Genomic DNA, 14,434 nt, shown 5'->3' on the forward strand with positions numbered 1-14,434 from the left:
TTTAATACTTAAAGCCCCAGGATATAAGTACTAGTACTATCTCCACTTTATGAATGAGAAAACTGAGGTTAGAAGAGGTTAACTGACTTCTCCAGTGTCACACAGCAACTCCCTATCCTATGTATACTTAGTGAAATGCTCTTTTCCTTTGGTGTCTAGAACAACTGGCTTTATTTCTTTGGGCATTTCTTATTCTTCAGATGTGCCTCTTCCTGTGTCTACCCTTTAAATATTTGTCTTTCCTGGAAATCCATATTTCTCATTTCTTCTTGTCCTGAATAATCTCCCTGAACACACTTATGAATGGTTTTAATCCTCACCGGTGCACGGATGGCTCCCAAACTCCTCCAGTATGCATGTACCGCCTTCAGATCCACTTTGTCCAAAACTGAACTTACCACCTTCCTCCCCACAAATCACAAATTTGCTGCTGCTTCTGTGTTCATTCTCTCAATGGCATTATTATCTACCCAGCCACCCCAGCCAGAAACCTGGGAGTCCTAATGAGTCTGCCTTCTTCCGCTCACTCTCTGACAACAAGTTCTTTTTCTGTTTTCTGAATATCTCTTGTGTTCATTTATTCTCTCCAACTGTACTATCACTGCTCAAGTTCAAGCCTCATTATCTTTTGCTTGAGCTATTACAATAAAACTCTAACTTCCCTTCAGCAGAACTTCAGCTTCATCCTACCCACAACACTACTGCTGGCATAACGGACACAAATTAGAGCATGCTATGCCCTTGCACCTGTGGATAAACTCTAACCCCCTCAGCATGCCATTCAGGTCCTATCCTGTCAGCAACTATTGCCTGCCTCTGTCATCCAACCTTATCATCCCCTCTTCCTCCCTTACCCCCTTATAATCTGAGAGTCCTGAAATCACTTGTAATTCATGCAAATAAGTCATGATCTCTTTTTTTCTCTTTGTGACTTTGCCCATGATGAAAATTCTTAGAATGCCTTCTTCTACCTTGTTCATTTATAAAACTCGTATTTATTCTTTATGGGATAGCTCAGTCATCACTTCCTCTAAGAAGCCTTCCTTTATCCCCCACCTGTGTTAGGCAACTCTCCCAAGTGATCCCATGTTTCCATGTATATATTTCTCATGGCATTTAACTCTCAAAGCTACCTTGTTCCTTGTGTGGCCCCAGGTTTACAAATGAACCTTTTCCATGGCCAGAAAAAAAAATAAAAAGAGTAAAAGTTAAAATATATGAATGTATTTTTCCTACTATTTATTAATTTTTATTTTGTTTTCCCCCAGAACTTTATGAAATCTTCCTCTCAAGAGCAAAAGAACGGTGGAAAAGCTTCAGTGAAACAAGTTCAGAGAATGATACAGAAGGTGTGATTTTTTTTTTTTAATTAAAATTTCTGGGTGAAAATCCAGCTAGTGAACATACTAGTGTGATTTTTACCATTTGTCAGGAACTGTAGTAATTGCTTTAGAGCATAATCTCCTTTAATGTAAATAGCCCTTTAAGTAGGTGGTCTTACCCTGAATGGTATAAGGAGACTGAGGCTCAAAGTAGTTAACTTGTATGCAGTGAAGCTGTGACATAAGCCCAGGGTTTTGGACCTCGGAACCCAGGATTTATTCACAACATTAAGACTGATACTTAAACAATGAAGTATTTTTAAGCCAACTTTTAACTTAAAGATAGATGGTCTTCGCTCCTCACTTATGACCTCCTGTCTCCTCACTCAGTGCTTTCATTCACTCCCTAATACATTATTTATAATTCTTATCATGCCTTAGCCTTTGTTCATTTAATTAACTCATAGACCTCATCTTTACCTCTACTCAGTTTTTTTTCCTAATCATTTTGGAGAAGATAGGATCACTTTTTTCCTGTTATCATTATTTATTAACTATAGGTAAATTTATTCAGCCATCTCTTGTCCTTGAATAATGGAGAGCTATTTGTCTGCCAGTCACTTTTCTATATTTGTTCTACTTCATAGATAGCAAACATTTCTTCTCTTGCTAGTAAGTAAAACTGTAAAAATGAACATGGTTAGGAATAGAGAAGTGGCATATATCACAGAGTGATTTTTTTATGAGTATGTAAACAACTCTGTATAATTCCTTGAATACTCTTCTTTCTATTTTAGGAGAGTGAACAGTAGGGTGGGAAGAATTGACTTAACAAGGTTAGAGAGAAGATTTGATTTTGAGATGGGTTCATGTAAGTGTCATCCTGAGACCTGTTAGCTATGTCAGCTATTTGTGGGAAACTAAAAGTGCAAGAAAGGTGAAGATGTAAGAAGCTTTATACTGGAAAGGCCTTAGCTGTTACATAATTCTTTTTGAAATCATTTTATGAAGTATTGTAAGTATAAGAATTAAAATCATACGCATTTACTTCTGAGACATTTTTGTCATGATTAAGAGATGAAAATTGCACTTTAGTAGAAACTAATTGCATGTGATGAAGAATTGTTCCATTGGGAAACAGTATTCTGTCTAAATTACTGATTTCTTACTACCTGTGTGCTTATAATTTGCAGTTGTCATTTAACTTTTTTGGCCATTTTTTTTTTCCAAATATTACTTCTGCCTCAACTCTCATCTTTTTGGACATGTGTATTAGACCATTTATCAGTGTCCTGTAAGTCTTTCACTTAAAAAACATATTTTTTTTCTTTTTCTGCCTCAGTTTAGGTGATTTTTATTGACCTGTAATCAATTTCACCAATCCTCTTTCTTCTGGTATCAGTCTATTAGAACTGTCCAATGAATCTTTAATTTCAGGTATTATATTTTGTAATTCTATAATGTCTACCTGGTACTTTTATAGATTCTATTTCTCTGTGGAAATTCTTCATCTTTCCATCCCATACATCCCCCCACAACTTTTCCTCTATTTTCTTTAACATTTAACAGTTAATATTCTTGTTTGTTAATTCCAATACTGGGTCATCTTCAGGTCTGCTTCTGTTGGCTTATTTTCCCCTTGATTATAAGTTATATTTTCCTGCTTCTTTGCATTTCTTAAAATGTTTTATTATATGTCATTCATAGTATATAAGAATAATATATAAACTGAAGTTGATGTTTCCCCTGCAGAGGAAGCATGCTGTTTTCTGTCAGGCAGTTGGAGTACCACCTCAGTTCAATCAGTAACTGAGCTAGATTAGGCCGAGTTTCCAGCTTTAGATAAACTTAGTTCATCGTGAGTTTCAAACAACTTGGTAGGAAGAACTGTCTTTATTATAGACTTCTCCCTCTCCTGAGATACCCTCCTAAACGCCTTGTGATTTTGGGTGATTTCCTTCTGCCTTTCCTGCCCAGCCTTCTGCACTATACTAACACTCGGCAAAAGTCCTGTGGAATAAACCAGTTATACATTTAGGCTCCTCCAGATTCTATCACATCAGTTTTATTTGGCCATGAAAAGCTGTTTTGGTTTCTCTTTTTCCAAGCAGAGTACCTTTGTCTATAGCAGGCGCAGTCCTGAACTCATGCCCAGACTTGGTAGATGCCTCCAGGAAGAAAAATGGCTACCTAGGAAAAAGACTCTTCTCTTTCTGGGATTTAAATCCTCTGGACCTCTCTATGTCCACAGCATTCTTAGGCCTTTTTAAAAAGCTTGTGCTATTTGAAACTTACTTGTTTTTTCCCAGTTGTTACTGTGGGAGTGATAGTCTGCACTTACCTTGTATAAAAACTGGAAGTAGAAATCTTTCATATACCTTTCTGTTAAATATATAAATATTTTATTCATGTAAGAGGCTCTAAGTTCCAGCAAAAGCTGTGTGGCATTTCTTTAAATTTCTTGATGATTCATCTTTTAACTTCCCTTAAGTAACATATCGATGCTATGTGATCATTTTGTATGTACAAGATTGAACTGGGTATAGCCAAGTAATCAATTTTACCTATCTGGCAAATGCAGGTGTATCTGTTGCTGATCGGGAAGCCAGTCTGGAATTAATTAAGTTGGACATATCCCGTACATTTCCATCCCTTTACATCTTTCAGAAGGTGAGGGTTTCTAACCAGTTGTAACTACTTTTTAAATTTTTTTGTAGTCCAAGGCAACAAATTCTCAAATGCATAGCTATTATTTTTTTAAAAGGCAAAACTATAAAAATTAGAGACCTTTATATAAGTGTGTGAAACTAGTAGGAAAATTCTAAAGGAATTTCTGTTATTTTGTTCTACTGACTGAATGCATTGCAGTTAGCATAGCTCATAATACCTTTATTCATTAAGGTGAATTTCTTTGCTTTACTTTTTATTCTGTAAGATATTTTAATTTTAACATTTTTACTTAGTCAGTTGTTAAAATGTAAAGAACATTTTCCCAAATCTTAGTTTTCCAGAATTACTATTGAAATAGGAGAATATAGTTCATAAAAATGATTTTGTACATAGGCTATCATGAGTTGCTTATACTTTATGAGAAATGATTACATTTTGTATGTACTTTATATCTCACATGTGGAATTTCTCTGTGTTTAGATTGATAAAATGATAATTTTTACCATTAAGATTAAAATTATTAATAAACTTAATTTGGTGTAGCTTGATAGTTTCCTTTTAGTAAAGTTGTATGAAATGAAACAGTCTGTTTTCATCATACTCTTGTACCAAATCTAGAAATCTTTAAAATAGTACACAGCCTGTATAACTTGCATCCATCAAGTGAGTTTATTTAGCTTTTTTTTGTTGTTCAGGATTAAATATTTTTATTCTTTATATAAAACATCTTACAGAGTAGTGTGTTTAGAATATTTCTGACAGGGATAGAATATACTAACTGAAACTACTCATTTAGCAAATGCTAAAGTTTATGTAAAAATTACTTATTTGGGAATTAACTTACAATTATTTGTATAGTTTGACATTTCATTTTTCTCTCCTAAGGGTGGCCCATATCATGATGTCTTACATAGTATCTTAGGGGCATATACGTGTTACAGACCTGATGTTGGTTATGTAAGTATTTGCTTCAATCTGGTTTTCAAATGTAAGCATTTTATCTATCTTACCAAAGTATCTTATGTTGTACTAGCTCCCAAATTTTTCTTGGGCCTGTCTTATTTTTCTTGGGCCTGTCAACTGACTGAAAGAGGAATCTTCCCAGGGGCTACAGGGGGTTTTATTATTGTTTGTAAACTTTTATTAATTGCCACTGCCGTTAGTGTGGTGCCTGTTCCCTCCTCCCTTTGCCTGTGCCTCTAGAGATAAACCTCCTATATTATGCAGGTTGAGGGGAACATAGGCACTTGTCCATATAGAATAGAGGAGGGGATTTGCTCCTTTTATAAATATTCAACCAATCCTAGTTTTAGCCTTACCCCCCAGTTTCAGAGGGGCCTGGTAACTCCAGTTTCTGAGCCTTCCAGATCGTGGCAGAATTGGTTTGCTGCTTATTGGGTTCCCCCCTCTGCAGATATCTTAGTTTCAACATTCTCCATTTAGTTACAATTTTGAGAATGCTAGTGACATTTTTATTTACTGTTTATATTATTTTCCATTCTGTTTGTCCTCCTAGGTTAATATTTATTTTTTTCTTTGATGTCATTTTAGTTGGATTTGGGAGGGAACAAAGAAAAATTTGAGTGTTCAGTTTGCCGTATTTAATTGGAAGTCATAAAACCTCATCTTCTCACCTTTGTCTTTTTTTTAATTTCATTTATTTATTAGAGAGAGAGAGAGCAAGAGAGAGAGAGAGAGCACAAGCAGGGGGGAGGGGCAGAGGGAGAAGCTCCTGCTGAGCAGGGAGCCTGATGAGGGACTCAATCCCAGGATCCTAGGGAGCCTGGGTGGCTCAGTCATTAAGGGTCTGCCTTTGGCTCAGGTCATGATCCCAGGGTCCTGGGATTGAGCCCCGCATGGGGCTCCCTGCTCAGCGGGAAGCCTGCTTCTCCCTCTCCTACTCCCCCTGCTTGTGTTCTCTCTCTCACTGTGTCTCTCTCTGTCAAATAAATAAATAAAATCTTTAAGAAAAAAAAAAAGCCCCAGGACCCTGGATCATGACCTGAGCCAAAGGCAGACACTTAACCGACTGAGCCACCTAGGCATTCCCAAAATCTTTAAAAAATATGAACATTTCATAAGGTTTTTTCTATTCTATGACATAATACATGAGCAAGAGAGTTTAGACTCTTCATTCAAATTCCACTTTCTCCGTAAGGACTACTTGGACCATCTTCTTTAATATAAAACCTGCCCCGTTCCCAAACTTGGCACTTCCCCCCTTTTCTGTGCCATATTTGTCCTGTAGCACTTATCACCTTTTAAGGTAACGTGATTTGTTTGTTGTTTGTACAAAGGTCATGATCCCAGAGTCCTGGGATCAAATCCCTCATCAGGCTCCTTGCTCAGCGGGGAACCTGCTTCTCCCTCTATCTGCCACTCCCCCTGCTGGTGCGCCCTCTTTCTCTCTCTGACAAATGAATAAAGAAATCTTAAAAAAAAAAAAAAAAGTTTTATTTTTAAGTAATCTCTGCTCCCAACATGGGGCTCATATTTAACCCTGAGATCAAGAGTCTCACGCTCCACCAACTGAGCCAGCCAGGTGCACCCGTGATGTTCACATTTTTAAGTTGACATTTAACTTTTTTTCATTATGAGTTTATAAAGGATTTAATTTTTAGCACTTGCTAAATGTTTTTTAAAATAAAACTTGTATCTTTTTTAAAAAGTGTAGCCAATGGAATTTAAACAATAGAATGATTTTATATATATCATCCATTTAAAGAAAAATAAGAGTTATATAGCTGTCAAATAACTATGTTGTACACCTAAAACTAATATATGTCAACTATACTTCAATTTAAAAAAAGAAAAATATATGAACAAGCCCTACATGAATATTTTACAAATTATGCAGATTAGCTCTTTGAATTTATGTAAAATGACCACAATATAACCTGATAATGCCAAACCTTAGCGACAAACCAGTCAGCCAAATCAGATTTATTTTATAAGATGAGATAAGAGAATAGTATAAACTATGTTGGAATATATGTTTCATGATGTAATTTGACAAAATAGGTTTTTTTTTTTTAAGATTTTATTTATTTGACAGAGCACAAGCCGGGGAGTGGCAGGCATAGAGTGAGGGAGAAGCAGACTGAAGTGGGGCTCGATCCCAAGACCCTGGGATCATGATCTGAGCCAAAGGCAGATGCTTAAGTGACTGAGCCACCCAGGCGCCCCAACAAAATAGGTTTTTAATTATATTAGTGAATAACACATTCTGAATCTATCAATAAATCACACAAAAGTTTTATTTCTGGAATTTATTCAGTATATCTTGAAAAGTGGTAATGGTTCATATTCCAGTTATGTTTAAACGAACCAAGGGCACCAGTCTGTATTACTATTATCTATTTGTTCTCCTTGGGACTCTCTCCCTTAGTGGCTGTGCATTCTTTGATAGAAGGTGGTATGGAAGAGGTGAGGTCACCAAATGAAAGCTGTTGCTATTCATCCTTGTTCTACATATAATGAAATTTGGTCCTCTTTCTATTCACATGTGACAGGAAGCCATGGGCTTTCCCCAAATGGTATTTTGAATTATCCTTTTGTTTCACATTTCATGCTTCAGGGCAATTCACCATCATAAGTTACAGTATGAGGACTGTGACTTTCACTTGCTAACGTGAATGTAGTGACATTCTTAGGCAAACCATGTGTAGAAAGCAAACATGTGAATGGAGGACCTGGGAATGGATTCCCTTAAAAATAATCCATGACGGTGTACCCTGGACTCTCGGGAAGGTATTCTTTGTGTGTCTCCAGGGCACCCTCTTCCCAGTTTAAGACCATTGCTTGGTCTTTGCTTTGTTGAATTGTATTCTTTTTCTGCTGTGAGGAAATGGTTATAGGTTCCTTCTGAGTAGAATAAAACTTTAGAATCTTGAGTATCATCTGTCTGTAGGTCCTCTAACACAAGCTTTCTCCTTTGCAGCAAGGAAGTAAGTAGCTATTATTTTGCCTGGGCTGTGTCTACTGTGAACTGGGCTTGCACTGTGGTGGGGCTGGAGGGTCGGTATAGCATAATCATAAAGGTGGGAGTGAGAAGACACACTTCCCAATATTTCAGGAGGAGTCAGAAACTGTAGACCAGGATTCAGATATTATTGTAAGAACTTTGTAAGCTTTGTAACTTTCCCACATTGATTTTTCATTATAGCTCTTCATTTATCTATAGTGATTATCAGCAAAACTAAAACAAGAAAGATCTGCATGTATGTGTGCAAGGGTAGTAAAGAATGGGGAATCTGAGTAGATGACCTCCTCCCATGACCTAGGCAGGCACACGGGAAGGAAGAGAGAGTTCAAGTAACAGAAAGTGGGTGGGTTACACAGGTACTTCAGTGCGTGAAGCTTTACTACTACTACTATTACTACTACTACTATTACTACTACTATTACTACTACTACTATTACTACTACTACTAATTACTACTACTACTATTACTATTACCACTACTACTACTACTATTACTACTATTACTACTACTACTACTACTATTACTACTACTACTAATTACTACTACTAATTACTACTACTACTATTACTACTATTACTATTACCACTACTACTACTACTATTACTACTACTACTACTACTATTACTATTACTACTACTACTACTACTTTTCTTCTTCTTCTTCTTGTCCTTCTCCTTCTCCCTTCTTCCTTCTCCTTCTTCCCTCCTTCTCTTCGTTCCTCCTCTCCTCCTCCTCCCTCTTCTTCCTCCTCTTCCCTTCTTCTTCTTGTAATATGCCCATTGTGGGGCTTGTACAGTGACCCTTTTTTGATACTTTTTCAGTAGTTTCCTGACTATTTCCTCATGATTAGATTTAGGTTATGCATTTTTCATAGAAATACTACATAAATGATGTGCTCATTTTGGTACATCACAAGTTAGTAAATCATACAGAATATTCAGAAAAATTGGACTTTGAAGATACTGTAGAAATAACTTTATTTTTATTTTCTTGTCATCTGTGCAAAAGAGTGATATATGATAAATCTGAATGAGCTTTTAAATTGCCTTGTGATTTGATGCATCATCAAATACAAATTCTGGGAAAGCATTGTCATTGTTTAATTGGCAGCATTTTCCTTTTTTAGTGTTATGTAAAATAATGTTTCTTAAACAGCATCTTAGATTCAATTAAATATATTAATTCCTTCTATTTGCTCCCCATCTGTTACAGACAGCTAACAGCTTGTCCCTTGCATCCATCCCGCAGATTTTGTAGTATTAAGAATACAGTTGTGGGGGCGCCTGGGTGGCACAGTGGAAGCGTCTGCCTTCGGCTCAGGGCGTGATCCCGGCGTTATGGGATCGAGCCCCACATCAGGCTCCTCCGCCATGAGCCTGCTTCTTCCTCTCCCACTCCCCCTGCTTGTGTTCCCTCTCTCGCTGGCTGTCTCTATCTCTGTCGAATAAATAAATAAAATCTTTAAAAAAAAAAAAAGAATACAGTTATGAACGAACAGACATGGTCTTGTCTCTGTACTGTATTAGTTTCCTGTTGTTGCCATAACAAATTGCCACCAACTTAATGGCTTTAAACAATACAAATTTATTATCTGACAGCTCTGGAGATGAGAAGTCTGAAAGTCAAGGAATTAGCAGGGCTGTTTTCCTTCTGGAGGCTCTAGGGAAGAATTCATTTCCTTGCCTTTTCTAGCTTCTAGAAGCTGCCTATATTCCTTGGCACTTGACTCCCCCCCCCCCACCCCTTTCTTNCTTCAAAGCCAGTAGTGTAGCATTCTCAAATCTCTGTGTGACTCTCTGTCTCCCCATTTCCTTCTTTCATTTATAAGGACCCTCATGATGACTACATTGGGCCCACCCACATAATCCAGGATAATCTTACCATCACAAAATCCTTAATTTAATCACATCTGCAAAGTCCCTCTTGCCTTGGAAGATAGCGTTTTCACAGGTTCCAGGGATTAGGACATGGGTATGTTATTCTGCCCGCCACACACTCTATCCTCATGGAATTTATACTCTAGAAAATCAAATTAGGGAGTTACTGTAGATTTTGTAAAGAGTAGTCAGAAGAAGCCAGAGAAATAGGAGGAGAACAAAGTAATACTGGATCACAGAAGCAAAGGGAATTCTAAGAGGATAGAAAAGTGCCCATTGGGTTTTACAAGTTACTGGTTATCCTGGCAAGAGGAGTTTCAAGATCAGGTAGTAATGGAGTGAGAATCCAGACTGAAGTGTGCTAAAAATAAAAACTTCAAAGGGAGCTGAGAAAGTAGAAATAGTGATTGTAGGCAAACCTTCAAAACATTTGGCTGGGAAAAAAGAGACAGTGGTTTCATTGTAAATACTGTTAGTGTTTTTTTTGTGGAAGTCTGTTAATGCAAATCTCTACCAGAAGTAAGTGCCTGGGGGCGCCTGGGTGGCACAGCGGTTAAGCGTCTGCCTTTGGCTCAGGGCGTGATCCCGGTGTTATGGGATCGAGCCCCACATCAGGCTCCTCCGCTTATGAGCCTGCTTCTTCCTCTCCCACTCCCCCTGCTTGTGTTCCCTCTCTCACTGGCTGTCTCTATCTCTGTCAAATAAATAAATAAAATCTTTAAAAAAAAAAAAAAATAAGTGCCTGATGAAGTTTTTTAGTTAAAGAATGAGCAAGGGCTGCATATCACTTATTGCTCAAAAATGTACAACAGTTGTCCATAACTCACAAGTGAGCATCTGCGTGGCTGAGCTTTTTCCTCAAGGCTTTTCACTCTTTGTAATTGCATCCTGCTTAAGTTCTTTCAATATAAAGATTGTGCTCCAGCTGGGCTGGTCCTGTGTGTCTTTGCTTATCTTTTTTTTTTTCTTTCTTGGGACGGTTTTTTCTTATTTCTTCATCCTCCTTTTCCTGGAACCCAGCCTTACTGTCCACCCACCCACCACCTCTTCTGTCCTTAGAACTTCAGGAGCACTTTTCATACATTTCTTTTATTCTCAGTTCCTCACTTTCTACCTCAGACAGATGTGCTGTGGCAATGAAGACAATCACTGGATTTTCACTATACTCTACTTTGAAAGACTTGAGATTGAGAGAAAATGAAAGTGAGATTAGTACACGGCTTTTGTAGCAAGTAAAAGCTGATACTTTCTCCTTTTTTCCAAAATTTTCCCTAATTCTTTTTTTTTTTAAGATTTTATTTATTTATTTGACAGAGACAGAGACAGCCAGCGAGAGAGGGAACACAAGCAGGGGGAGTGGGAGAGGAAGAAGCAGGCTCATAGCGGAGGAGCCTGATGTGGGGCTCGATCCCACAACGCCAGGATCACGCCCTGAGCCGAAGGCAGACGCTTAACCGCTGTGCCACCCAGGCGCCCCTTCCCTAATTCTTTTTAAACTGTAACACATGAACAAGAAATTTAAGAGGAGGGAGATTTCGTAGTTATTGGCAGGTTCTCTGTATTCACTTTCATTGACAAACAAAAAGAAATCTTGATTAATTCTACTTTTATATCACTTTATAATTTTGAAGGAATACAGTAAGATAAACTGTATAGAATTATTATTGTAAGCACATTTCGACTAATTTCTTTTCTCTTTGAAGGTCCAAGGGATGTCCTTCATAGCAGCAGTTCTCATCCTCAATTTGGAAGAGGCAGATGCCTTCATTGCATTTGCAAACCTCCTCAATAAGCCATGCCAGTTGGCCTTTTTTCGTGTGGATCACAGCATGGTATGAACATTTGGAAGGACTCGTATTTCCCTTTGACTGTCAGTTTCTGTAGTCCGAATGCTCTTTTAGAGTGAAAAACAGTAATTAGAAGGCCAAAATAATCTGATCTAAAAGAAGTTTTTCATTGAATCATAGTTTTATGAATGCTTGAAGAAAAGACTCAGAAAGAAGTGTTAAGCAAAATTTTCTTTTAATTTATTAAGGATTTAATTTCTCTATTTATAAAGTATACTGTTTAATAACTTTATTGCCATTTCTGTCTTTAGATGTTGAAATATTTTGCCACATTTGAAGTATTTTTTGAAGAAAATCTCTCCAAACTATTTCTTCATTTCAAATCTTACAGTCTTACACCAGACATATACTTGATAGACTGGTAAGTCATAACATAAATAAAATAAGATTAAAAGAAAATAAAGTATAACTTTTTGTGTATTTTAGGAGCTAGAGTAAATCTCACGCACAGGATTATACATAGAAAAACTCCTTCCCTTATAAATAGAGAAACTCTGATATTTTTGTGGGGAAGCATTTGATTAAGAACGTGGACTCTGGGCTGAAATAGAATCCCTCAGTTTGTGTTTTAGTTTCTTATCTATAAAATGAGAATAATATCTATATTTTGGGTTGCAGTGAAAGCGTTTTACATGGATTATCTCCTTCAGTGCCTGCTTACACTCTCAAAGGAGAGAGCCATTAATTAATCATTCCTAACACACAAGAATTTATGATAATTATGGTAGTGGTTTGTTTGTTTGTTTTTACTGAGGGCTTTGTTTTTTTCAAGGCTTTATCCTGCTTTTTGACAGAGGAGTGATGCCTTATTTAGGTGCTAGTGCCTTTTTCCAACGTTGCAATTACAACTCTTCCTTGCTGAGGACTCTTGTGAGCCATTGCCAATTGATTATAGAATGGCAGGGTGGTGAATTTTGCCAAAAGGATAGAGCAATTAAGATAGGTTAAGAGTACATATGAAACATTCAAACTTTAAATCCCAGTCATCAAATTCAGTGGATTTCATGTAAATGACACTAAGTTTCAATATAGAAAAATAATTAATGGACTTGATCAAACATGCTATATTCCCAGTTGTTTGGGGCTTCTTTGATTTAAGCTTTTTAAAAAAACTTTGTTATTTTTCAGTGTATTCTCCCCCCTCACCCCCTACCCCTGGTGCAAAAAAGGTTGTTTTATTACAGCACAGGGACAGGACCTGAGGGCAGAAAGCTGCTGCCTGAGTGTATTCTTTTCCATTTCCACTAGGAACATTAGCGTTTCTTTGGGAAGGCCCCAAGATAATGGGGAGAAGAAAGGTTTTATGTTATGGGACCCAGAGGACCAAGGTCAAATACTAAATCTGTAGAGAAGGGGGAAAGATACTCAATTGTCAGTCTTGAGGAGTGTGAACATGAGGCAAACCAGTATCACTGTTGGTAATAGGGAGCAGAATGTAACTAAGAGTGAGTACTGTGTACTTCTTAGGCACTGCTGGTATCCTCTCTCATTTTTTTTTTTTTGAGATTTTATTTATTTATTTGACAGAGACAGCCAGCGAAAGAGGGAACGCAAGCAGGGGGAGTGGGAGAGGAAGAAGCAGGGTCCTAGTGGAGGAGCCTGATGTGGGGCTCGATCCCAGAACGCCGGGATCACGCCCTGAGCTGAAGGCAGACGCTTAACGACTGTGCCACCCAGGCGCCCCTCCTCTCTCATTTTGAGCAATGAATTACTATTCTCTGTACTACCAGGGGTGTGCTTTTGTTATGCAATTAAATATGTGTATATAATTTAAGAAATAGACATGGATTTTCATTTCACTGCGTCTGCTAAACTTACTACATACAAATCCCAGAATCTATCATGCAAGAAAAAAGAGGAATAAATAAGTGGCAGTGCTAAAGGTTAGAGGTAGGGTGGAGGGGGGCAAAGAGCCTTCAGTTCCCTTCCTCAAGTTTCATCAGCACTACCTCAAATAAACACAGTCTTTGTAAAGAAAAATGTGTACTTTGGGAGCACCTGGCTCAGTCGGTGGAGTGTGCAGCTCTTGATCTCAGGATCGTCAGTTTGAGCCCCACGTTGGGTGTAGAGATTACTTAAAAAAAAAAAAAAAATGGTGTGCTTTGCCAAGGCAGCTTCAAGAGAAGTTCTCTAGTACCTACTGTCCCTGTTTCCCCAACCAGAATGCTGCTCTGAAGCACCACTGGATAAAAAATTACATGATCAGACATTGTCAGAAAGGATGGGAAAATCATTTTGGTGATTCTGTTGGAGCTATACATGCTCCAAAAGAAATAGTAAGTAAAGTTTGGTAAAGGGAAAAAAAACCAGAAGATGTTTGTGGTAGGAGAAAAGAGAGAAGTCAGATTACAATTTTCTATTTAGGTTACTAAAAGATGATACTTGTATTCCTCATACAATAATAAGTAACTTTTGTTGAGCCTTTCTTATATGCCGGGCACTGTTCTGAATACTTTACATTTATTCCTTTAATTTTCAAAACAATCCTGAGAGGTAGGTAATATTATTCTATGTTTACTAATGAGGAAACTGAGGCCCAGCAAGGGTGGATATTTTGCTTAAGGTAACACTACAAATGTCAAACTCAGGCATTCTGGTTTCAGAGCCCATCCCCTTAACCACTAGGTGTTTATGCCATTCTAATTTGTATTAGGCCATGTCTATGTGGAAGGTTGTAAATTACTTTTACTTACTTTCCCACTGTTCAAGTTCTTTGAAGGAAGGAGTCATAT

The 14,434-nt window shown here is 37.5% G+C and overlaps 1 protein-coding gene across 7 annotated transcripts in view; it reads left to right on the forward strand.

Moving 5' to 3' along the window:
- Positions 1-14,434, forward strand: part of TBC1D12 (TBC1 domain family member 12) — a 104,873-nt gene that overhangs the window by 87,037 nt on the left and 3,402 nt on the right. For all 7 annotated transcript variants that reach the window (XM_034662970.1, XM_034662969.1, XM_034662972.1 and 4 more), the window contains 5 exons: positions 1,269-1,349; positions 3,904-3,992; positions 4,878-4,949; positions 11,559-11,687; positions 11,954-12,063. In XM_034662970.1, coding sequence (XP_034518861.1) covers positions 1,269-1,349; positions 3,904-3,992; positions 4,878-4,949; positions 11,559-11,687; positions 11,954-12,063 — 481 coding nt within the window. The remainder of the gene's footprint in view (positions 1-1,268; positions 1,350-3,903; positions 3,993-4,877; positions 4,950-11,558; positions 11,688-11,953; positions 12,064-14,434) is intronic.

This window comes from Ailuropoda melanoleuca, chromosome 6, assembly GCF_002007445.2.
Source record: "Ailuropoda melanoleuca isolate Jingjing chromosome 6, ASM200744v2, whole genome shotgun sequence".
Lineage (NCBI taxonomy): Eukaryota > Metazoa > Chordata > Mammalia > Carnivora > Ursidae > Ailuropoda > Ailuropoda melanoleuca.